Source organism: Stomoxys calcitrans, chromosome 2 (genome assembly GCF_963082655.1).
Source record: "Stomoxys calcitrans chromosome 2, idStoCalc2.1, whole genome shotgun sequence".
Lineage (NCBI taxonomy): Eukaryota > Metazoa > Arthropoda > Insecta > Diptera > Muscidae > Stomoxys > Stomoxys calcitrans.
This window is the reverse complement of record NC_081553.1, coordinates 65,329,129-65,356,340: the sequence shown is the minus strand read 5'-3', so window position 1 is coordinate 65,356,340 and position 27,212 is coordinate 65,329,129. Positions and strand designations below refer to the sequence as shown.

The 27,212-nt window shown below is 40.5% G+C and overlaps 1 protein-coding gene across 1 annotated transcript in view; it reads left to right on the top strand.

Annotated features, from left to right (window-relative positions):
• Nucleotides 1-27,212, top strand: part of LOC106094064 (retinol dehydrogenase 13) — a 195,111-nt gene that overhangs the window by 27,324 nt on the left and 140,575 nt on the right. Inside the window, exon 3 of the mRNA XM_059363462.1 lies at nucleotides 1,188-1,251. Within this exon, the coding sequence (XP_059219445.1) occupies nucleotides 1,188-1,251 (64 nt within the window). The remainder of the gene's footprint in view (nucleotides 1-1,187; nucleotides 1,252-27,212) is intronic.

Sequence of the window (27,212 nt, the reverse complement as noted above, 5' to 3'; positions counted from 1 at the left end):
AAATACAAACTCAGTTAACTCAACTTTCGAACTAGTAAAGCTTTTGAAAGCAATTCTCATCCGATTTGGCAGAAATTTTGTACGACGGATCCTCTCATGACCATCAACGTGTTTATTATGGTCTGAATCGGTCTATAGCCTGATACAGCTCCCATATAAATCGATCTCTCTATTTTAATTCTTGAGTCCCTAAAGGGCGCAATTCTTATTCGAATTGGCTGACATCTACACAGGTCTCCAACATATAATTTAATTGTGGTCGAAACCGGATCATATCTTGATATCGCTCTAATAGCAAAGAAAATCTTTTCTTATATCCTTTTTTGCCTAAGAAGAGATACCGGGAAAAGAACTCGACAAATGTGATCCATGGTGGAAGGTATATAAGATTCGGCCCGGCCGAACTTAGCACGCTTTTACTTGTTTAGATTGTTTTCGATTAAATTTATAACTGAATTTCTTTGCGATTTTTTTCTGTGAATATATGGCACGATTGCTCTCAGTGCATAGTTTTACCTCAACATCTGTTTAAGAAAAAGGGTAAAAACCTTGCACTGGTTAGTATCGTCACACCATCATTGACAGTCTACCTAATTTAAAAATTCTTTTGATACAAACTTCATTATAGAAACCAGTCGAAGCATAGGACATTCTATTAATAAGGCAATGTTCCATGAAAAACCACACCATTCTAAAAGTCTTTTAAGACAAATTTCCAAGCTTTTGTCTAAACGGTGACATGATGCCCCCACAGACCTCACAGTGTCCTTGACAATTTCCATGTCACCTATTTGTCCTTTTGCATAACCAATGGCTAGGGTGTGAATTAAATTTCAACTTTTATACTCCGAACATCCGCTTGTCCTTATGGCTTCTGTTGCCCCCTCACCCCCACTCTTACCCACCCATTCTCAGTCATTATGTGCGCTTTTTGTTCACCAAATGTGCCACTTTTCCTATTGTTTATGCAAATTAATGTTGTGTTTCATTAAATATTCTAAACACAAAAGAAATGAGATTGAATTATAAAATTTAGCAAATTTGAACATATTCAAATGTGTGTGTGTGCGTGTGTGTGTGTGTGTGTGTGTGGTGTATACAGTACTGTGTTTCAGTATTTGTGCTTTTTGTTGTTGTTGTTGCTTTCATCTCCTGCTTGACTGAATGACTGTTTGGCTCATTTACAGACACTTCCATCACGGTGAATTGCTGTACACCCGGCCTGGTTCGTGGCACCTCACACCTTCGCAGGTAAGTTTTTTTGTTGGTTTGTTTATTATTTAGCATATCCTGTATACATTTGAACATCAAAAGGACACTTGTGTTGGTTGGTGTTCCCCCCAAACACATCAGTCGGCATCAGACTTCCGGCATTATGGGGGCGATGAAAATGACTGCATTCACTTTCTATTTGTCCTTCATTTGAATTTTATTTCATATATATGTATATCAAGCCAAGTATGTGTGATCGTAATGGACGAATGAACACAAATACACTGAAAGAAATTAGTGTAGCCATATAAGATGTTAAAATGAAACTGGAAATTTATGAAAATTTTATAAATTAAGGGTATGAAAAATGTCCTTGAATTAGAAACAACTGATCTAGCTCCGCTGCGCCTTCTCTTACTTTATATGGAACAAAATTATCCTCTGAATATTGGGTGCTGGTGAAGGGGCGGTGCACCAAATACATGGTCCCAGATTTGGATATCAGATTCGTATTCAACTCCCAAATACCTCTATTTGAGCCCCATATTGCGATGGTCAGTAAATAATTGTTGTTTGTGGGGTGTTTTGGGAAAGGGGTAGATCCCCAGAAAATTCGTCCCGAAAGCGGGTATCAATTTCGTGCTCTACTCTCCAATACCTTTCGTTTGAACCCTATATTGACGAGGTCAGTAAATATGTCCCATTTAGGGGTATTTGGGAGGGGTGGTCCCCCAAAACTTAGCCCTAAAAATATATCAGCATCGTTTTCTGATCTCAAATACCTTTCATTTAAACACCTTATTGCAAAAGCCATCAAATATGGGTTGCCCAAAAAGTGATTGCGGATATTTTAATAGAAAGTAAATGCATTTTTAATACAATTTAGAATGAACTTTAATCAAATATACTTTTTTACACTTTTTTTCTAAAGCAAGCTAAAAGTAACAGCTGATAACTGACAGAAGAAAGAATGCAATTACAGAGTCACAAGCTGTGAAAAAATTTGTCAACGCCGACTATATGAAAAATCCGCAATTACTTTTTGGGCAACCCAATATGTCCGGTTTGGGGTATGGGCCCTAAAAACTATGAATATCGAGCTACACTGTCTTGAAGACCCAAATTGACCCAATCTGACAATTGGTCAGATTGATGTCAGATACAAGGTCTACTCCCAAAAACCTTTCATTTGAGCCCCATATTTCCATAGTCGGCGAACATGACCGGTTTGGGGAATATTTTGTCGGATGGGGTGCCTGTTCGGTGACTTGGCCCTGAAAATATATGTCAGATTCGTGTTCTACTCTAAAATACCTCTCATTACAGCCCCATATTGGAATGGTGAGGAAATACGTCCTATATGGGTGGTGTTATGGAGGTGGGGTGGCCCCATAGACCCCTTTTCACGAGTATTGATATCAAATTCGTTCTTTGCTCCCAAAGACCTTTCGTTGGAGACCCACATTGACATGGTCGGTAAATATGCCCGATTTAGGAGGGTTTTGGGGAGTGGGGTGGTCCCCCAAACACTAAGCCCTGAAAATAAATCAGCATCGGGATCTATTCCCAAATATCATTTATTTGAACCCCATATTGCCATTTCCCTCAAAATTGGTTATCAAATTCGTTTTCCAATCTCAAATAACATTTACTTAAACCACTTATTGAAAAAGCCAGCAAATATGTCCGGTTTGGGGTATGGGCCCTAAAAACTACAAAAATCGAGCTCCACTCTTTTTTAGAACCAAATTGTCATGGTGATCAAATACGTCCTATTTGGGGTTTGTAATGGGGGTGGTACGTACCCTAGGGAGTTGGTCCCGATTGTTGATATCAGACTCGTGGTCTTCTCCAAAATACCTTTTATTCGAGCCCCACACTCTCTTAGTCGCCAAACATGACCGGTTTGGGGGTGTTTTGGGGGATGGGACGCCCACCCAATGAGTTGGCACAGATTCGTGTTCTACTCTAAAATACCTCTTATTTGAGCCCCATATTGAAATGGTCACTAAATACTTCCTATTTGAGAGGTGTTATTGGGCGGGGTGGCCCCATAGACACTTCCCGAAAATTGATATCAGATTCGTGCTTTACTCACAAAGACCTTTCATTTGAGCGCCATATTGCTATGGTCACAAGTTTGTCCTCTTTGAGGGTGTTTTTGGGGATGGGCGGCCCCCGCAAACATTTGGTCCCACATTTGGATACCAGATTCGTATTCTTCACTCAAATACCTTTCATTTGAGCCCCATATTGCCATGGTCAGTAAGTAGGTCCTGTTTGCGGGGTGTTTTGGGGAGGGGTGGACCCTCAAAAATTTGGTCCCACATTTGGATATCAGATTCGTATTCTACTCCCCAATACCTGTCATTTGAGCCCCACATTTACATGGTCAGAAAATATGTCCGATTTAGGGGTGTTTTGGGGGTTGGGTGGTCACCCAAACACTTGGCCCGACAAATAGACATCAGGTACGATTTTAAACCCTCCACCATAGGATGGGGATATACTAATTTCGTCATTCTGTTTGTAACATCTCGAAATATGCCTCTCAGTATATATATTCTTGATCGTCATGTCATTTTAAGTCGATCTAGCCATCCGTCCGTCTGACCGTCCGTCCGCCCGTCCGTCAGTTCGTCCGTCCGACCGTCCGTCCGTCTGTCTGTCGAAAGCACGCTAACTTTCGAAGGAGTAGAGCTAGCCGCTTGAAATTTTGCACAAATACTTCATATAAGTGTAGGTCGGTTGGGATTGTAAATGGGCCAAATCGGTCCATGTTTTAATATAGCTGCCATATAAACCGATCTTGGATCTTGACTTCTTGAGCCTCTAGAGGGCGCATTTCTCGTCCGATTTGACTGCAATTTTGCACGTGGTGTTTTGGTATCACTTCCTACAACTATATTAAGTACGATTCAAATCAGTTCATAATCTGGTATAGCTGTCACATAAACGGATCTTGGGTCTTGACTTCTTGAGCCTCTAGAGGGAGCAATTCTCTTCCGATTTGACTGAAATTTTGCACATGGTATGTTTGGTATCATTTCCAACAACTGTGGTAGTGTGGCGCAAATCGGAATGTAGCATGTTACAGCTGCCATATAAACCGATCTGGGATCTTGACTTCTTGAGACTCTAGAGGGCGCAATTCTCATCCGATTTGGAAGACATTTTGTATTAAGGCTTCTCTCATGACCTTCAACGTTCGTGTCTAATATGGTCTGAAACGATCTATAGCTTCATACCGCTCCCATATAAACCGATTTTCCGATTTTGCTACTTGAGAGCACACAAAATATCGTTTAAATCGCTCCACCCATCTCCTAGATATGTCGTTTCTGAAAATTATACAATAGTAAGGGGGAGGGTTCGCCCCTCCTTTAAGTATCGATAAAGAAGTACCCTATTTTCACCACGGGATCATTATGCACCATTTGTGAAAATTTCAAGAAAATCGGTTGCGTCCTCTAGTGGCTCAAGAAGTCAGGATTCAAGATCGGTTTATATGGCAGCTATATAAGGTTATGGACCGATTGAAAATATACTTGGCGCAGTTGTTGGAAGTCATGACGAAACACGTCGTACAAAATTTCAGCCTAATCGGATAGGAATTGCGCCTTCTAGAGGCTCAAGAAATCAAGACCCCAGATCGGTATATATGACAGCTATATCAGGTTATGGAACGATCTCAACCATACTTAGCACAGTTGTTGAAAATCATAAAGAAACATCTCACGCAAAATTTCTGACTAATCCGATAGGAATTGCGCTCTCTAGCGGCTCAAGAAGTCAAGACCCCAGATCGGTATATATGACGGCTATATCAGGTTATGAACCGATCTCAACCATACTTAGCGTAGTTGTTGGAAGTGATACTTAAACACTACGTGCAAAATTTCATTCCAATCGGATAAGAATTACGCCCTCTAGGGCCTCAAGAAGTCAAGACCCCAGATCGGTTTACATGGCAGCTATATCAAAACATGGACCGATATGGCCCATTTACAATCCCAACCGACCTACACCCTTTATTCACCTGCTTACCTCACAAAAAACGATTGTTTTTCTCTCTCTGCATCAAGTGTTGGTGCTACACTAAGGACACATTTCCAAATGAGTTTTTTTTTTGTTTCTGTCTTTGGGGTTTGGTTTCCGTTTGGTTTGCTTTCAGGTTTTCTCTCATTTTTGTTGTTGTTGTTTCGCTTTATTTCGTTGTGGCTTAGCATTTGTGCAGCGGTCTAAAACCGCACACAATCCTTTGATGATGTTGCTTCATTCGTGCTGTTTGGTGTGATTTTTTTCTGATTTTGTTTGCGATTTTCCGTTTTTTTTTTTTTGTTTTTTTCTGTGGGGTTATGTGGGAAAATTGGTTAGTTTGTTTCATTGTAATTCATTGCATTGCTGGGTAAATATCACGTACTTGCTTGAATTTTATTTGCGAAGGTAGTAAGAAAAATATTTTAAACAGTTATTTCAATGTTTTCAAAGTGTTTACATCATTGTGTGTTATTGTTGTTGTTGTTATTTATACGGACAAAAGACACGATATTAACATGCGCAACAAAAATCAAGCAAACAATAAATGTTGATTTGCACCCAAATCACACTTTAAATTGAACAAAGGACTGAAAATTGAAATTACCTATGCTAAAAGGGGCACACAGACATAACACACATGTAAATGTATTTTGCACATTCATGTCTTGCAAATTGCTCTTAGAGCACATTATCTGTATAACTAACACAAGCAAGCAATGCTTGTGGCAATATGGTGTTGCTTGATGCCATCTGTGGAATAATTTGTATGACACTTGATAATGCATTTGTAAGCAATTGTGAAAGGCATTGATTTTCAATTTTTTTTTTGGGAAAAGGAAGATGCTGGGGAATAAGGATAATATATAGGGTAATTTCGGAAACAGTTGTGGGAAAACAGTTGAATTTGGCATATTTTTGTGCTCGACACTGGATTGATTGCCTTCGAAAAATGGTAATGACCTTCAAAATATTCCGAACATAGGTCATTCCCATTTTTCGAAGGCAATCAATCCAGTGGTGAGCACAAAAATATGCCAAACTCAACTGTTTGTAATGCATCGACATTTTGATCTGAAACCTAACAAAGTATTTTTGATCGTATTGACATTCTGAGTCGATTGAGCCTAATCCGTCCGTCCGTCTTTCCGTCCGTCTTTCCGTCCGTCTGCCCGTCTATCTGTCTTAAGAAAGCACTCGAATTTTCGAAGGGTATATAAGATTCGGCCCGGCCGAACTTCGCACGCTTTGATATGTTAATAATGCGGTAGTTTCTACTTGTCAAATGTCAAGAATAACAAGTAAGAGCGTACTAAGTACGGCCGGGACGAATCTTATATTCCCTCCACCATTGACCGCATTTGTCGAGTTGGGCGGTATCTCTTTTTAGACAAACATAGAATATTGAATAAGAACTGTTATGCTATTGGAGCTTTATCAAGTTATAGTTCGATTCGGACCATAAATGAATGCTGAACATTGTAGAAGTCATTGTGTAATATTTCAGTTCATTCGGACAAGAATTGCGCCTTGTAGGGGCTCAAGAAGCAAAATCGGCAGATAGGTTTATATGGGAGCTGTATCAAGCTATTGATCGATTCAGACCATAAGAAAATCGGATGAGAATTGCGCCCTCTAGAGGTACAAGAACTCAAGACCCCAGATCGGTTTATATGGCAGCTATATCAGGTTCTATATCGATTAACGCCATACTTAGCACAGTTATTGGATATCATAACAAAACACCTCATGCAAAATTTCAGCCAAATCGGATGAGAATTGCACCCTCTAGAGGTACAAGAAGTCAAGATCCCAGATCGGTTTATATGGCAGCTATATCAAAACATGAACCGATATAAACCATACTTAGCGTAGTTGTTGGAAGTGATACCAAAACACTACGTTCAAAATTTCAATAAAATCGGATAAGAATTGAACCGTATAGAGGCTCAAGAAGTCAAGACCCCAGATCGGTTTATATGGCAGCTATATCAAAACATGGTGTAAACCATACTTTGCGTAATTATTGGAAGTGGTATCAAAATACTACGTTCAAAATTTCATTCCAATAGGATAAGAATTGCGCACTCTAGAGGCTCAAAAAGTCAAGACCCAAGATCGGTTTATATGGCAGCTATATCAGGTTATGTACCGATTTGAATCATACTTGGCACAGTTGTTGGATATCATAACAAAACACGTCGTGCAAAATTTCATTCCAATCGCATAAGAATTGCGCACTCTAGAGGCTCAAGAAGTCAAGACCCCAGATCGGTTTATATGGCAGCTATACCAGATTATAAACCGATTTGAACCATATTTGGCACAGTTATTGGATATCATAACAAAACACTATGTGCAAAATTTCAGTCAAATCGGATAAGAATTGAGCCCTCTAGAGGCTCAAGAAGTCAAGACCCAAGATCGGTTTATATGGCAGCTATACCAGATTATGAACCGATTTAAACCATACTTGGCACAGTTATTGGATATCATAACAAAACACGTCGTGCAAAATTTCATTCCAATTGGATGATAATTGCGCCCTCTAGAGGCTCAAGAAGTCAAGACCCAAGATCGGTTTATATGACAGCTATATCAAAACATGGACCGATATGGCCCATACAATACCAACCGACCTACACTATAAAAAAGTATTTGTGCAAAATTTGAAGCGGCTAGCTTTACTTCTTCGGAACTTAGCGTGCTTTCGACAGACAAACGGACGGACAGACGGACGGACATGGCTAGATCGACATAAAATGTCGCGACGATCGAGAATATATATACTTTATGGGGTCTCAGACGAATATTTCGAGTAGTTACAAACAGAAGGACGAAATTAGTGTACCCCCCATCCTATGGTGAAGGGTATAAAAAGGGAAAGCTACCGAAATACCGGATGATTCGAACAAACACCTCTTGTATGAAAACTTTTTAAATGTGCTTTTTATGGGCGTATGACCCTATATCGTCGTTTTGGTTTATAAGACAACTTAATTTTTATATAGTCTGTGGTCCTGCATAAGTCAAAAATGTCGGAAGAGTTAATACAACGCACTGCACCAAATTTTTAGCAAAATCGGGAAGAAATGAGCTTTTTATGGGCTCAAGACCCCAAATCATGCTGATGCTCAGCGAATGGAAATTCCCCAACGATGCTAGGGAGGAGTAGTCCCTCAAGCGTCTTGACTTCTGGTGAGAGAAGGAGGGTCGATCTGTACAATTCGCCCTTACTCGTTCCAGTCTTCAGTAGTGAGATCACTCTGCCCATCTTGCAGTCATCGGGTACTATAAGAGTGTTCAAAAACAGGTTGAGGAGAGTTGTAAGGTACTCGACTCCAGGTTGATCCAGATTCTTAAGCATCTGTGTAGGCATAGGAGCCCAATGCCTTGGATGACTTGGCGCCACGGATGTCATTTGTAACTTCATCCACGATAAATTGAGATGGCTGTTCTGCAACTCGGAAATCACGAATAGAATGAATGGCTTTCCTCTTAGCCCTGTCACTCTCGGGATGCACAATAAATTGACGGTTGAACAACCTGGCGCTTTTCTTCGGATCAGTCACAGTTACGTCGCCGAATGTGAATGTGGTCCTGTCCTCCCGTCCAACGGAGAGATGAAAGTGACTCAAGAGTAGACCACAGCTGGCCTAAACCTGTACCTAAGTAAGGTTAGGTTAGATTTAAGTGGCAATCTACCATCAGACTCACTTAGATGGTTTCGTCCATTGTGATACCACAGGAACAGAAGAAGGAAGATGCCTTCTAGTTGCTACCGTTGAATCATCCAGATCGCTTTAAAAAGCCCAATAACTTGCGAATGTTCACATCCGCTAAGTCAGACAGGTTCTCAATGAAATGAGAACCTAAAGTGGAACTCCTTCTAATTGCTAGTGAGGGACATCGTTGAACCATTCAGATCGCTTCAAAAAGCCCAATAACTTGCGAATGTTCACATCCGCTAAATCAGACAGGTTCTCAATAAAATGAGAACCTAAAGTGGAACTCCTTCTAATTGCTAGTGAGGGACACACAAAGTCTCTTCTTCCTCGATGTCCCTCCAGCTTCTGTAAAAGTCGTTGCTGGCAACCTTCAGTCTGTCAGCATGTTTTCCGATTAGACCTGCCATGACGGATACAATGACTGACACGTCTGTTCTAGCCAATGACTGCAAAGCAGTTGACCTCTTCAAGTCTAGATGAGGCCACATAGTTTTGGAATGCTCACAGCCCCCTCTTTTATGACCATCTATCATTCGTTGACCTTCGGGACTGGTCCAGGAAACCTAGTTTACATGTCGCTAGAGACATTCCAGTGTCCCTGGAGTGTGTAAGATAGTTCCAAGTCTCGCAAGCTCGTCTGCTTTAGAATTCCCTGGGATATCTCTGTGGCCCGGCATCCAGAACATGTGAATTTTTGTACCTAAATTACATTGCTCCAAATGTTCCAGCAACAAATTCGGCTTATGTTCGTGGACTACCCCGCTAATTTTCAGGTTCAGTTCGATGTTTCTGGTTTCGATTAGACAGTGACCTGTCATGACGGACACAATGACTGAGACGTCTGTTGTAGCCACTGACACCAAAGTAGTAGACCTCTTCAAGTCTAGATGAGGCCACATAGTTTTGGAATGCTCACAGCCCCCTCTTTGTGACCATCTATCATTTGTTGCCCTTCGGGCCTGGTCCTGAAAACTTAGCTTACATGTCGCTATAGGCATACCCACAGATTCCAGTGTCCCTGCTAATTTTCAGGTTCAGTTCGATGTTTCTGGGGTTAGTGGGGTTCCGTGCAACGAATACCATCACGCTCATCTGCGGGTACCACTGCCTGCGCCGGAATATAGAGCCGCACTTGTGGTATTCGACCGGCTGATATAAAGCAAGTGGCTGCTGCGTTAATGATGTCTCAGAATTTCCTCTTGGGACATTCGACCGGCTGGTGTAAAGCAAGCGGTTGCTGCGTTATTGAGGTCTCGCAATTTCCTCTCGTCAATTAGCACATTTAGGGGGAGTGTCAGTTCACTGGAGCGGCGATTGGTGTACTCTCTGAGGCCGGCCCAATTGTCCTTCTTTTGATTGATAAACGTCCGGCGCTCAGAGGTTATTAAGTCGGGTGGTCGGTCGATGGTGAGAATTTTGGGGAGGTGGTCTGATCCCAAAGAAATGACAGCTTGCCAGGTAACGTCACTAAGGAGATCAGGCGATGCAATGGAAATGTCTGGTGAGCTGCTTCATCTCCTCGTAATCGTAGTGGAGCTTTCAAACTGCTCTGCCAAAGCTATACCCCATTACCTAGGGAAGAATGATAAATTTTGGGGAGATCTTTAAACCCTTTTGTGGTTTTCTTCCCCAGGCCTTATACCAATCTGACTCGGAATTTTCCACTCTCCATATTGGCTTTTGAACAGCGCATCAGGTAGCAATTGGTCAAATGGAATATGTAAACGAGCTTTCATGCGTTCATAATAGAGTTGGGAAAAGTTCTGGGGCTTCACAATCGGTCCTGCCATTGAAATTTTAACGCTGCACATATTCTGCAATACAAAGGAGGATTCCTACCATTGCAATTTTAATCGGAGAGTATTCATTTCATTGATATAAGAGAGAGATCTCTTTTTCTCCTTAACAATTTTTTGCCCTTAACGGAAGTCTATAGCAATTGTATCACATTTATTAAACGCGCCTTATGGATATTTTCAACTACATGCAACTACAAATATGGGTTGCCCAAAAAGTAATTGCGGATTTTTCATATAGTCGGCGTTGACAAATTTTTTCACAGCTTGTGACTCTGTAATTGCATTCTTTCTTTTGTCAGTTATCAGCTGTTACTTTTAGCTTGCTTTAGAAAAAAAGTGTAAAAAAGTATATTTGATTAAAGTTCATTCTAAATTTTATTAAAAATGAATATACTTTCTTTTAAAAAATCCGCAATTACTTTTTGGGCAACCCAATAAATTGCCATTTTAATATTCTCACACCCTGGCAAGTAACTTTGCATCCCAGCCATATCATTAATTGCCTAATACCCGTAACTTAAGTAAACTTGCAAGGATAAACAAAGGATATCATATGCTGTACGGGGGCATCATTTAGCGAAATAAGTTTTCTGTTTGATTAAACCCCAGATGAATACTTTAAAGTGTTGTTTGAGCTGGGACATGTGGGATAACAACTATGTTACTTACAATGGGAGGCATTGCAACCTATCCTCCCCAGTGTGCTGTTGTATAAACAAAAACAAGTCAAAGCGTTTGACTCTAAAGAGCTGCCAGTTATGCAAACCCCTGCCACACCATCATCACCAAACACCACCCAACGTATGAGTAATGGATAATTAATAATTCATTTCAAGTGCTCGCTCATGTGCTACGTGTAAAGGATACTATAAAGGATGTTTGTCTCTATGTCTGTCCGCTTGGCTGGCATGGCTGACTGGCTGCCTGCCGTTAAGCGTTAATACTTAAGTGCTTCACGGTGTATGTGATCTCTGTGAAAAACTCACACCATGGATTATTCTTGCTCGCTGAGAGCGCGTCTGCGAACGTGTGTGTGTGTGTGCGTTTATGGCTCGCTAACACAGCGCACCGTAAAAAGCATCGAACTTCTGACAACTAACAAAAGTTATTGCAACAATAAAAACTTTAAGAGCGCACCCATACATATGCATTAAACACTCGCTTGCTTGCCCGTTTTTTTTTTTGCTCTCTCTCACACACACACACGTTTACACTCATGGTCATTGGGTCTCCGTATCTGGTACAGCAGAGCCTCTACATTTGCACAATGGTCTTGTCACTTTTAAGCCTAAAGATAAACTTAAGCACAGCCGCTAATGAATTTTTTATGAATGGCCACAGAATTTTAATATGTGACAAATTAATTGAATTATAACAAAAGTTGTTGTTGTTTTTTTTTGTTGTTGTTGTTAAGTTTTATTGACATTGTATTATACGAAATGAGCACAAGGGAATTAAAATGTAAAAAATATTGAAGTACATAATTAAATATATGAAATATGCCATTTATTGAGGGGTCTGCAAGGCTGCATTTTAATGTCAGTCTCATGCTGTCTTTGATCGCAATCAGACGTCTGTTTCTATCGCTGTGCGTTGGATTCCCTTCCACATAATTGATCGTGACGAACCAAAAACAACCCATTCATATAACAGTATCAACAATACAACAAATTGTTAGTAAATCCAGACTAAAGTTACAATAACAAAAACAAGTGTCTTCAATGCAATCGTTGAAAAGGAAGCATATGATGGGCAGAGCCCCAAAAGAAAAACATAAAAGAAATGAAAACATGTTTAACATTTTACAAACATTCGATGATGATGACACGTATAGTGAGTCAGAAGAGGGAGAAGTGCGGGAATATAAAATTGTTGTTCCTCCAATCGTAGTTGATCCAGTGCATACTTTTCAAACAGTGTACCAACTAATCGGAACATCGCATGAATTTAAAAGAATGTCCGTAGGCACGAAAATTGTATCACCTTCACTAGCTCTTTATGAACTTGCTAAGAATAAACTAGTGGAAAAGAAATTCACATTTTTTACTCATGAATATAAGGACACCAAATTATTCAAGCTAGTTCTTTATGGTCTACCCCGCATTCCAGTAGATGAAATAAAAGAGGAGCTCAAAAATTCATACAATGTTAATGTTGTAAACATAAAAGAAATTACAACTTCTCGTTCATCAGCTGATGATGCTTTATATGCTTTAGATTTTGACCGCTCTCAAAACACAAAATCGCAAGTCTTAAAAATTAGACGTTTGTGCAGTATCGTTGTGCACTGGAGAAAGCCCCATAAGGGAAATAAGGGACCAACACAATGCAATAAATGCGCTATGTATGGCCACGGCGCAAGAAATTGCTACCGTAAGAGTATATGTATAGCATGCGGAGGAGAGCATGACCTTGCAAACTGCCAAGTAAATAAAACAACTCAAGGTAGTCCCGCTGTTTACAAATGCTTCAATTGCATAAAAAGAAACTTAAAAAACAACGGCCATCGAGCCGATGACCCAAGATGCCCGTGCCGTAAAGAGTATATGCTGATTCGTGAAAAAATGCTTAACAAATCTAGAGCATTTAGTCGTCAACCAAATCCGATGCCCCAAGAAAATGACTCAAGCTTTATCCAACATGAACCTTTAAATAATAATCCCAGCACAAGCTACGCCAATGTAACTCAACCTCCACACGCTCAACATAATGAACTTTTCAGTATAGATGAACTGTTCCAGATTTTCACAAAATCGGTTTCAGATCTACGCAATTGTAGAACCAAAATCGAGCAGCTCAACGTTATAATGTCAATGCTGAAGTATGCTATATAAAAATACTTCAGAACGCCTCAAAATAATGCATTGGAATTGTCAAGGCATTACAACATAATCGCAATCACAAGAACTACATCAGTTTATCACAGACTACTCGATTGACATCGTTCTTTTAAATGAAACTTTTCTGAAAACTATACATAAATTTGTAATCCCTGGATATGTTATACACCGAGCTGATAGGACTACCCACGGAGGCGGCGTAGCCATAGCAGTTAGAAATACAATCAAACACAAGGTTGAAAATTCGTTTCCAACGAAAATCATAGAAAACAAATGTATCTCAGTAGATTTCTGTAAAGCAAAAGTTAAATTTGTTGCAGCATATTGCCCGCGTTACACTTCTGACTTCCAAAGTGATCTCGAAATTATGACGTCTGCAAATGTTGAATTCTTTATTGCTGGGGATTTTAATGCCCACCACACCAGCTGGAATTGCGCTGATAGCGATGTGGCCGGAAAAGTGTTATTTGACCATCAAAATAAATCAAACTACTATATATATTTCCCACCTAGTCATACAAGATTTCCCCAAAAACAAACCATCAGACGACCGTCAACAATTGATCTTCTACTATCAAATTCCTCTTTAGTTTTTACCGACCTGGAAACGCATCCGCACAAATTAAATTCCGATCATGTACCTGTAACATTTACGGTTAACGAGAAATTCAACGAAGCCATAAAATTATACCCAGATTTTAGAATGGCCAATTGGCAACGTTTCAAGTCATTGTTGGATTTAGAACTTTGCAATTCTGATGTTTTTAATTGTGAATTATCACTTCGTGACGTTGACAAGACGATTGAGGGTTTTGTGGATTTGCTGGGTGAGGCCTGCAGTAAGTCAGTGCCTCATGGTCCCAGAGCCACAGACAGTGCTAGGATGACAGCTGAATGTAAGCTTATGATTTCGACCAGGAACAAATTCAGAAGAATGGCTCAGAGGAGTACGGATCAGAGTTTAAGAACTACGTACCAGGCTGTGGTCCGGGAAATTAATAAGATGATTGCAATTGGCATGAATAGAAGTAGAAACATTCAATGGGGTAACTTTTTATCTACCTTGAGGATTGGCAGTAGGAACTTTTGGAAGGTTACAAGGCGTATTAAGGGCCAAAATAGGGGAATAGGAGATTTGGTTTATAACGACAAGATGATTTGTTGTAATCATGAGAAAGCTGAAATTCTCGCTGAGCATTTCGTAAATGCTCATCGGACAACGGTGGGTATGATGAGTACAATGGAAGGAAAAGTGGAATTGACGACAAAGGCGATACAGGAGGACTCGACCCCGAACGACGATATGACATCCTTTACGAATCAGGAAGAGGTAGCATTTCTGATAGGTCGTCTGAGGAATGGTAAGTCACCGGGAATTGATCAGGTTAGTAATTTATTATTGAAACAATTGCCAGATTCGGCTGTAAGGTTCTTAGTAAAAGTTTTTAACTTTTGTATTAAATTTTCGGTTTTTCCAAGACCCTTCAAAATAGCAAAGGTCATTTCGATTCATAAAAAGGGCAAAGACCCCAAATCACCTACCAGCTACCGCCCCATCAGCCTTTTGAGCTCGATAGGCAAAGTTTTTGAGAGAATTATATTTCACAGACTTCAGAGTTTTGTGGAAGAAAATGACCTAATCCATGACTGCCAGTATGGTTTCAGAGCACAACATTCCACAACTCATCAGGTTAAAAGAGTTGTGAAAATGATACGTCAGAACAAGCAAAGACGACATTCGACAGGAATTCTTTTTATCGACATCGAAAAAGCCTTTGATTCAATTTGGCACAAAGGTTTACTATATAAGCTTAATAAAATGAAATTTCCATTATATTTGATTAAATTGGTAAATGATTTCCTTACCGAAAGAGGCTTCACTGTAGATGTTGAAGGTCAACAATCGTCGATAAAAACCATTCCTGCTGGAGTTCCCCAGGGTTCTGTTCTGTCTCCCCTTTTATACTCGCTTTATACCTCAGACATTAGGCCTTCCAGAGAAAGCGACATCGCCTTCTACGCTGACGACAGTGCGTTTATTTGTCAAGGGAAAGTATCGAATGCGATAGTAGGTAGAATGCAAAGGGCACTAAATTCGGCATCTAAATATTTTTCAAAATGGAAGATAAAAATAAATGAGCAGAAGTCACAGGCGATACTATTCCCTTTTAATAAATCTCCCAAGAGACAACCTACGCGTAAGCTGATGGCAAATGGAAGGGAAATACCTTTTTCAAAGACGATAAAATATCTTGGAATTACCCTTGATGAGAAATTGACTTTTAGGCAGCATATAGACAGTGTATGTGTTAGTGCTGTGAGATGTGGGCGTGCACTGTTTCCATTACTGAATAGGAAGTCCAAGTTAGACATTAGGAACAAATTGATGCTTTACAGGATGTGTATAAGACCTATACTTACTTATGGGTGCCAGATATGGAATGACTGTGCGATGACTCACAGGAGGAAGATCCAAATTATTCAGAATAAGAACCTCAAGATTATTTACAATCTTCCTCGACGATATCCCACAGCAGAATTGCATCGTAAGTCCAAACAAAAACTGATTGAAACCTTTATAAATGATATGACACTGACATTTAATGACAAATGTAGAAGGTCAACCTACAGTCATCTGAGAAGTTTGGTTTAGCGGGTTCTATTTTTCTACTATACAAGTAGTATAGTTAAAATTAGTAACCGTTTGTAAAACTTCTTTAAACTTAAATATTGTGATATTAAATTTAGGTTTTTTACTATCTTTTTCCTAATATATTATGTACTTTTAAGTTGCTTTCATAAATAACATACATGCTCATTTGCTGAAATATCTTATAGATAGAAACTCAAAAAAATGTATTTTTGTATATATAAGAAAAAAAAAAAAATGAAATATTGATAGAAATAATAAACAAACAAACAAAACAAACAAAAACATTTTAATGTCATTAAGACTCACTGGTATTGTAGTCAAGTAAACCACAGAGAGTTTCTGAATAAAATATATAACAAACATCCAAAACGAGAGTAATAACATATTTAACGATGGAAAGTTGTTTATGTTTGTGTAAATCTTATATATTGGGTTGCCCAAAAAGTAATTGCGGATTCTTTAAAAGAAAGTAAATGCATTTTTAATAAAACTTAGAATGGACTTTAATCAAATATACTTTTTTTTACACTTTTTTTCTAAAGCAAGCTAAAAGCAACATCTGATAACTGACAAAAGAAAGAATGCAATTACAGAGTCACAAGCTGTGAAAAAATTTGTCAACGCCGACTATATGAAAAATCCGCAATTACTTCATGGGCAACCCAATATAAAATCAATTTGTGTTTGTTTGTTTGTGTGTTCCTTATGGACTCAGAAACGGCTAAACTGATTTTCTTTAAATTTTCACAGATGGTGCGTAATGATCCCGTGGTGAAAATAGCGTACTATGGTGAAAATACTGGTGAAAATAGCGTACATACTATATAGGCGGGGGCGGACCCTCCCCCTTACCACAATTTTGAGAAACGCCCGATTTCGGAGATGGGTGGTGCGATTTAAGCGAAATTTTGTGTGCTCTCATATACCCTACCCCAAAAATAACAATTTTGTATCAAAATGTTTGATGGGATACCTAGGGGGGCCGCCCCATCCTAAAACCTACCAAACATATATTAAGACCAATCACGACAATACGGGACTCAAAAGAAAGGTATTTAGGATAAGAAAACCTATCTGATATCCAATTGTCGGACCAAGCGCTAGGGGGACCACCCCAAGCCCCAAAACACCCCTAAATCGGACATATTTACCGACCATGGCAATATGGTACTCAAATGAAAGGTATACGAATACGAATCTGATATCCAAATTTGGGACAAAGTTTCTGGGGATCCACCCCTTGCCCAAAACACCCCCAAAACAGGACTTATTTACTGACCATGGCAATTTTGGGCTTAAATGAAAGGTATTTGAGTGTAGAACACGAATCTGATATCCAGATGTGAGACCAAGTGTTTGAGGGGCCGCCCATCCCCAAGAATATCCCCCAAAGAAGACAAGTTTACGACCAACGCAATATGAGGCTCAAATGAAAGGTCTTTGGAAGTAAAGCATGAATCAATGTTCGGGAAAAGTGTCTATGGGGCCACCCCACCCTCATAACACCACCCAAATAGGAAGTATTTGCTTACCATTCCAATATGAGGCTCAAAGAAGAGGTATTTTGAGTAGAACACGAATCTGATATATATTTTCAAAGCCAAGACACTTAGTGGACGCCCATCCCCCAAAACAACTCCCAAACCGGTCATGTTTGCCGACTATGGAAAAATGGAACTCAAATGAAGGGTATTTTGGAGTAGACCATGAATCTGACGTCAACATTCGGGATCAACTGTCTTGGGGACGTCCCACCACCATAACAACCCCCAAGTAGGACGTATTTGCTCACCAAGACAATTTGGGACTTCATGACTGTGTACCTCGATATTTATAGTTTTTAGGGTCCATTCCCCAAACCGGACATATTTCCTGGTTTTTTCAATAAGTGGTTAAAGTGAATGTTATTTGAGACCAGAAAACGAATTTGGTGTCCAATTTTGAGGGCAATGGCAGTATGGGGTTCAAATATATGAGAATAGAGCACATTGCAGATATATTTGCAGGGCTTAGTGATTGGGGGACCACCCCACTCTTCGAAACACCCCTAAATCGCGCATATTTATCGACCATGTCAATGTGGGGCTTAAATGAAAGGTAAGGGGGGGGGGGGGGGGGGTGGCAGAGCAAGAATTGATACCCACTTTCGGGACCACTTTTTTGGGGTCTACCCCTTTCCCAAAATACCCCACAAACAGCAATTTTTTACTGACCATCGCAATATGGGGCTCAAACAAAGGTATTTGGGATTAGAATACGAATTTGATATCCAAATGTAGGATCATGTATTTAGGGCATCATCCCTTCCTCAGAAATATAGGGGGTCACCCCACCCCCACAAAAACGGCCAAAATGGGCACATTAGATAATCACGGATATATGGGACTCGGTTTGTTTGTTCCATATAGGGTGAAAAACGGCAGAACTAATTTTCGCACATTGTGCAGGTTGGCCTGGAAGCAAACATAGGCTATATTATTATTCGGTATTGAAAGGGGGACGGACTTTCCCCCTTTTGCCAAAAACACAACCCAAAATTAAAAGTGAACCGATCGGGACAATACAGGTATCAAATGAAACGTATCGGAGAGTAGAATACGAATATGGTATTAAAACTCGAGTCTAAGTACCCATCGAGCTGCCCTAACCCCAAAACTCCCCCCAAACAGACATATTGGACGTTCATTTCAATATGGGGCTCAAATGAAAGGTATTCGGGAGTAGATTTCGAATCTGGCATATAAAATCAAATCGAAGTATAGGGGGTCACCCTCCCCCACCCCTCAAAAACGCGATTAGATCCATTATGACTATATAATACTAGGCTAAACCGATTTTCTTCAAATTCTGTATTTCTTCAATTTGGCCCAGATCGGTTCAGATTTGGATATAGCTGTCATATAAACCGATCTCTCGAATTAGGGCTTTGGGCGCATAAAAGGCACAAAATTTGGGACAGTGAGTTGTGTTAGGCCCTTCGACATCATTCAACAATTTGGCCCAGATCGGTTCAGATTTGGATATAGCTGCCATATAGACCGATCTCTCGATTTAAGGATTTGGGCATATAAAAGCAGCATTTATTATCCGATTTCGGCGAAATTTGGGACAGTAAGTAAAGCTAAGCCTCTCGAGATGCTACTGCAATATGGCACAGATCGGTTTAGATTTGGATATAACTGCCATAGGGACTGATCCGCCGATTTAAGGTCTTGGGTCCATAAAAGACGCATTTATTGTCCTATTTGGCGAAAATTTGGGAGATTGAGTTGTGTTAGGGTACTCGACGTCCTTATTCAATTTGGCATAGATCGGTCCAGATTTGGATAAAGCTGCCATATAGACCGATCTCTCGATTTATGGTTTTGGGCCCATAAAAGGCGCATTTATTGTCCCATGTCACCTAAATTTGGAATAGTAAGATGTGTAAGGCACTTTGACCGATTTATCGATTTACGGTTTTAGGCCCCTAAAAGGCGCAGTTATTGTCCGATGTCGCCGAAATTTGGGAAAGTGAGTTGTGCTCCTCGACATCTTTCTGCAATTTGGCCCAGATCGATCTCTCGATTTAAGGTCTTTGGCCCTAAAAGGCGCATTTATTGTCCAATTTCGCTGAAAAGTTGTACAGCGAGTTTTGTTGGACCCTTCGACATCCTTCTTTAATTTGACATAGATCGATTCAGATTTGGATATAGCTGCCTTATAGACCAATCTCTCGATTTAAGGTCTTTGGCCCATAAAAGGCGTATTTATTGTCCCATGTCGCCTACATTTGGGATAGTAAGATGTGTTAGCATCTCCGGCCTCTTTCTGCAATTTGGCCCCGATCGGTTTAGATTTGGATGTAGCTGCCATATACACCGATCTCTCGTTTTAAGGTCTTTGTCCCTTAAAAGGCTCATTTATTATACCCTACACCACTACTATGGTACAGGGTATTATAACTTAGTGAATTTGTTTGTAACATCCAGAAGGAAGAGAGTTAGGCTCATTGAAAAATATACCGATCGACTCGGAATCACTTTCTGATTCGATTTAGATATGTCCCTCTGCCTGTCCGTCTGCCCATGTTAATTTGTGTACAAACTACAGGTCGCAGTGTTAAACCGATCGTATTAAAATTTGGTATAGGCATGTTTTTCGGCCTTGAGACGAAGCCTATTGAAATTGCAAAATATCGGTTCAGATTAAAATATACCTCCCATATATATTTTCATCCGATTTGCAGTAATAATGCAATAAAATGGTCATTTGTTAACCAAATCTCTCGAAATTTGGCAGAAAGGATTTGCTTTTGACTCTCGAAATTTCCGGTGAAACTCCCAGAAATCGGTACAGATTTAGATATAGCTACCACTTATATATATCGCCCGATTTTCACTTCTATGGTCACTGCAAGCGCATTTATTGACCAATCTTTCCGAAACTTTGTACAACGCTTTGCTCGACGACTTTAACAATATCTAAAAAGTTTGTTCGGAATCGGTTCAGATTAAGACATAGCTCCCATATATATGTTCACCCGATTTGCAGTAATAATCCAATAAAATGGCCTAAATTTCAACAAATAAATATTAAAACTCGTATAACTCCAAAACCAGTGGAGATATTGTATACCTTGAGTACTATTCAGCAAAAAAAGAATCTTAAAAATCGTACCACAAATGACAATTTGGCAGAAGGAAAAATTTTTCAAAATACCAAGGTGACCATATTTAAGGGCCTGCTACAAGGCACCCGGACAACATACGGCCTTGAAATTTTGCACACAATCTCGCTAACACCTAAGCTCTGACCATTTAAAATCTTAAAGAGATATGGAAATTAGCCAATTGGTTTTTTGTCTAAATATAGTTACCATGTGTTATATAATTAATGCACAACAATTTCCAATAACTGTGCCAGGTATGCTCCGAATCGGTCGATAAACAGAAATAGCTGTCCCATTAAGCGGTTTCCGAGTTGACTTGCTAATTACCTAAAAAGAAAAACAAATATTCGATTATAAAAATAACGTCAATAATATTAACTTGTGTTATGGGTTTTGTCCAAAATTTAAAATGAATTTGGAATAGCAATTTTGGGCAAAATCTTTTCCTTAAAAATTTTAAAACAATTTTTTCCAGAAATCCTAAAACTTTACTTTCGAGTTTAGGTTAGGTTAGATTTAAATGGCAGTCTGCCATCAGACTCACTTAGACGTTATCGCCCATTGTTATACCACAGAAACAGAAGAAGGAAGATGCCTTCTAGTTGCTACCGTTGAATCATCCAGATCGCTTTAAAAAGCCCAATAACATGCGAATGTTCATATCCGCTAAATCAGACATGTTCTCAAAGAAATGAGTACCTAAAGTGGAACTCCCTCTGACTGCTTGTGCGGGACACACACACACAGAAGGGTTTCTATAGTCTCTTCTTCTTCGATGTCCTCATGCAAATTGCAAATTTTGCCCATGAACATTCCACTAAAGAACAGGGGCAAACTTCTCACATATCAATGAGTGCAGTCCGATTAAAGTTTTAGCTCAATGATAAGAGGCCTCCTTTTTATGGCCGAGTCCGAATGGCGTGCCGCAGTGCGACATCTCTTTGGAAAGCAGTTTTACATGGCATAGTACCTCACTAATATTGTCAGCATTAGGAGGGGATTATGTTCTCTTAGCTTCTGCAAAAAGCTGGCAACCTTCAGTCTGTCGGCATATTTTCCGATTAGACGGTAACCTGTCATCGCGGACACAATGAGTGAGACGTCTGTTCTAGTCATTAACAGCACAGATGACTTTAAGAGGTGCGAAGAGGTTTATTCAAGTCTAGACTAGGCCACATAGTTTTGGAATGCTCACAACCCGCTCTTTGTGACCATCTATCATTCGTTGTCATTTGGGTCTGGTCCTGAAAATTTGGCTTACATGGCTTACTAGAGGCATACTTATAGATCACAGTATCCCTGGAATGTGTAGGGTAGTTTCTAGTCTAGCAAACTCGTCCGCTTTACAATTCCCTGGGATATATCTGTGTTCCGGCACCCAGAACAGGTGTATTTTGAACTGTTCAGCCATCTCGTTGAGAGATCTGCGACAGGCGAGGGCGGTTTTGTGTTTAGAAAGACGTTCTCCAGGGATTTATTGGCTGCCTGGCTGTCTGAGAAGATATTTATGCCATTCGTCGTAATGACATTATATCTTAGCCAATTCACCACTTCCTTAATTGCAAGGATCTCCGCTTGATACACACTGCAGTGGTCGCGTAACCTTTTCGATATGGCCAATTCTAGATCTTTAGAGTACACCCCAAAACCCACTTGGTCGTCTAGTTTGAAACCATCCGTATAGAAGTCTATCTAACTTCTGTTACAAGGGATATTGTAGTTCCAATCAGTTCTATCAGGAATAGTGGTACAGTATTTTCTATCAAAATGCGGCTCAGGTAGAGGTCAATCCACACTGTTCCAGGCAGTTGGATATTGTATCAAGGATATTGGATATTGTATCAAGGATAACACAGTGTCCCTAGCCGCCACATGACCAATGAGAAAGCTCCTTTTGCCTCACGTTAGTAGTGGCTGCAATTTGGCATTAAATCAGATGGCGTCGTTCTCAGTGCGGCTGTGATGCACAAAAAAGCCATCCTTTGAATCCGGCTAAGTATTGAGCAATAGGTGGACTTTTGAAGTGCCGTCCACCAGACCACAACACCATACAGCATTATATATATTTGACAACTGCAGTATATACCCAATGCATGATACGCTCCCCAAACCCCCTACGTTTGCCAATGGCTCTCTTGCAGGTGTATAGGGCAAGAGTTGCCTTTCTTGCCCTTTCCAAAATGTTGGATTTCAAGTTCAATTTTCTGTCCAGCAAAACACCCAAGTATTTTGCGCTGGAACATTCTCTCCACTCCAGGAGACAGGTTCCGCTGCAGGCAACTTGTATCTCCTGGTGACAAGACCTAATTCTGTCTTGCAAGGATTTATACCTAGACCACTTGCGGTAGCCCACTTTGCTTTTGCACGTTGAACTTCCTGAAGTACATCTCTAAGAGTGCAGGGAAAGTTTCCCCCAACCGCAATTACCACGTCATTAGCATACGCGACCACTTTTACACCTTTTTCTTCTAGAGACAATAATATGTCGTTAATGGCTATATTCCAAAGTAGAGGAGACAGTACATCTCCTTGAGGAGTTCCTCTGCTGACCCGTCTTTTTATATAAGTGAGCTCGTAGTCCTATGTGTCCCGTAATGATACCAATAGCTATACTGACCTCCTTCTTGCTTCCTATCAGTAATAGTCTCGTCCTCTCACGATCTGGATCCCTCTATAGGATTTTCGCCGTTCTATCCACCATTTGCCTGTTCCACAGGGTTGCTTGCGCATTTGTCGCCCATTCCCTTAACTCGGACTGCGTCGACCCTAAAGGTTTCGGGTTAACCAAGTTTATTGACGGCAGTCCTCTGGCCTTCACCGCCAAATCGTCTGCTCTTTCATTTCCCCTTACTCCGTTATGGCCCGGCACCCAAACGGTGCGGATTTTCCCAACCTCAGAGAACGCGTTAATCTTTTTCTTACACTGTTCGTGAACTAAACGTCCTGGTTGTTATTGCCCTTATGGCAATTTTACTGTCGGTAAAGATGTTCACACTCGACGTCCTCGCGTTAGCCTCACACCACTTCACGCATTCCGTGATCGCCTGGATCTCCGCCTGTAGGACCGTATTACGGTCAGGAGGCAGTCTAAAACAGATCTCAGTCCCTGGGTTCTCAATGTATACCCCCAGGCCCACTCTGTCCTCTAGCTTTGATCCATCCGTGTAACATGATCTTCCAGATGGCAATACTAGGGTTCCGTCAAACCAAGACTGTGCCGATGGCAACAATGCCTCGCACTCGACTTCAAGGTTCATCTCAGGTATCCGATCGAAAACCTCTTCCCTTCCTTCCAGGTTTCCTATCGTCGCATCGATTATACCGCGATGGTATGAGCTGCTCCCATCCTCCATGCATTCTCTCATCGCCTTAAGTCTCATAGCCACAGCGGCTGTCTCACACTTAATCTGTATGTCAATGGGTCGCATATCTAGAATAGTCTCCAGTGCCCTAGTGGGCGTGGTCCTCATCGCTCCACTTATGCCAAGACAACATGTTCTCTGAATCTTTTGTATGGTCCTTATATTGCACTTTTTCTCCATAGCAGTCCACCAAACTACTGAGGCGTAAGTAAGTATTGGTCTAATCACGCTCCTATAGAGCCAGTGGGCTATCCTAGGATTCAGGCCAAATTTCGAGCCTACGGCCCGTCTACATAGTGCCCAACATCTGTGAGCCTTCTCAGTACGTTCCTGAATGTGACACTTCCAATTTAGTTTTCTGTCCATGATCACCTTATCACTTGACCTTGTCAGATATCGAAATCGAAACGTGATGCGTGGGTTTACTAATTGGATTTACTAATTGTATGCTGATGATGCGGAGGCCACCGTAGCGCAGAGGTTAACATGTCCGCCTATGACCTATGACGCTGAAAGCCTGTTTTCGAATCCAGGCGTGAACATCAGTAAAAATTTTTCAGCGGTGGTTATCCCCTCCTAATGCTGGCAACATTTGTGAGGTACTATGCCATGTAAAACTTCTCTCCAAAGAGGTGTCGCACTGCGGCACGCCGTTCGGACTCGGCTATAAAAAGGAGGCCCCCTATCATTGAGCTTAAAACTTGAATCGGACTGCACTCATTGATATGTGAGAAGTTTGCCCCTGTTCCTTAGTGGAATGTTCATGGGCAAAATTTTTAATTGTATGCTGCTGCCGCGACAGGCGATCTCCAGGGATCTTTGCCCTAAGATATGTTTCTATTAATCTCTCAAGAGTCTTCAGCCTAAAGGTTGACAGACTAATAGGACGAAGATCTTTCGCCTTCTTGTGGTAGGGTTTTCCTGCTTTCGGCATGAAAACGACCTTCGTGTCCCTACATCCCACAGGTATGTATGACATTCTGACATACAAGCAGAGTATATCTCCCTAAGATAGGGAACCAGTTAATCGATACAGCTTGTAATTCAACCGGTGATACATCATCAGGGCCTGGCGACTTAAAGGAGTCGAAACTCCTTGTCGGCCAAAGGATTTACGGCTCAGACACAATTTCCCTAATAGCATCCGTCGAATGCATACCAGTGATAACCTCTTCTGGCGCCACGTTGCCCTTTAGAGAATTTCCCGGGAAATGTGTACCAACTCATAGTTCTAGTGTTTCCTCACTAGACATTGTCCATACATTCTCTGACTTCTGAATATACCCGATCGAAATAGTTCTCGTGGACAGATCGTAATTGAACCAGAACTATTCTGGTTTTACGGGGAAGGTCAATTTCTCCAGACGCAATGTGAGTTGAGGCAACAGCATCTGCCAGATCGTAATTGGGCCACAACTACTCTGCTTTGCCGGGGGAGGTCAATTTCTTCAGGTGCAATGGGAAGCGGTCGTTCTCCAAGGACCACAATCGCCCGGTAGCTTTTCACCGCATCTGCTGCAGTGTCTGCATGAATGTCGCTTAGGCCCTCATGAATGTCGCCTAGGGCCGCATGAATGTTGTCTAGACCCACATGAATGTTGCCTAGACCCGTTTAATATGCCGATTGATCTAGAGGTTCTCTATTGTAGCGCTGGACCTCACCTCATCTTCCTTAGCCTAGAGGCCTCAGATGAATCCTCCATGGAGCTTCAGAATTCTACCCACGATTTGTGCTTAGCCTTTCTTAGCTCGCCCTTATATTTTCTTAGCTCAGCCTTATAGATGTCCCAATCGTGTGGTGCTCTTGTGGCTTTCCTCCCTAAATTTAAGAAAATTTTAGAGAATTTTTTTCTTAAAAACTTTACTTTGATTTTCCCACAAACTTTGTTTTTCCTTCGCAACATCATTTAGAAAATCTATTTTAAACTCTAATTTGAAACTACGTTAAAGTTTAAACTTTGTTTTAAAATTGCCATCCATTTTCACACCATTGTGTGCTCTGCGTCAATGTTAGTTGGTAAAAAATCAGTAATCTCATAAAAAGACGAATTTGATACAAAGTGAGTCTGAGATAGTACAAAGAACACAAAAAAAAAAACAAAAAAAAAAAATAGAAATCGACAATTGTTCTACACTTCAATTGCTGTTTGAACTTCTTAAAGTTCAATACAAAAGCCATGCCAACGAAATGGATGCTGTGAAGGAAGTGATGCAGAATGATAACAAAAGTCAGCTACAAACAGATGAAATTGCAAGCGAAAAGCAATAAAACATGATGAGAATCGAACAATCAAACATAGGTCATAAATGAAAGAAATGTAAAAAGATGCTCTTTTTTGTAAAGAAAAAAGAAATGAAAGAAGTAAGAGCGTGTTAAGTTCGGCCGGGACGAATCTTATATACCCTCCACCAGGGATCGCATTTGTCGAGTTCAATGCGCGGTATCTCTTTTTAGGCATATCAAGTTATTGGAGCTATATCAAGTTATAGTCCGATTCGGACCATAAATAAATGCTGAACATTTTCGAAGTCATGGTGTAATAATTCAGTTCATTCGGATAAGAATTGCCTTGTAGGGGCTCAAGGAGAATCGGGAGATGGGTTCATACGGGAGCTGTATCAAGCTATTAATCGATTCAGACCATATTAGACATGTATGTTGAATGTCATGAGAAAAGCCGTTGTATAACATTTCTTGACGAATCGGATGACAACTGCGCCATCTAGAGGCTCAAGAAGTCGAGATCCCAGATCGGTTAATATGGCAGCTATATCAGGTTATGAACCGATTTGAATCATACTTGACACAGTTGTTGGAAGTGATACCAAAACACTAAGTGCGAAATTTCAATCAAATCGGACGAGTATTACGCCATCTAGAGGCACAAGAAGTCAAGACCCAAGATCGGTTTACATGGCAGCTATATCT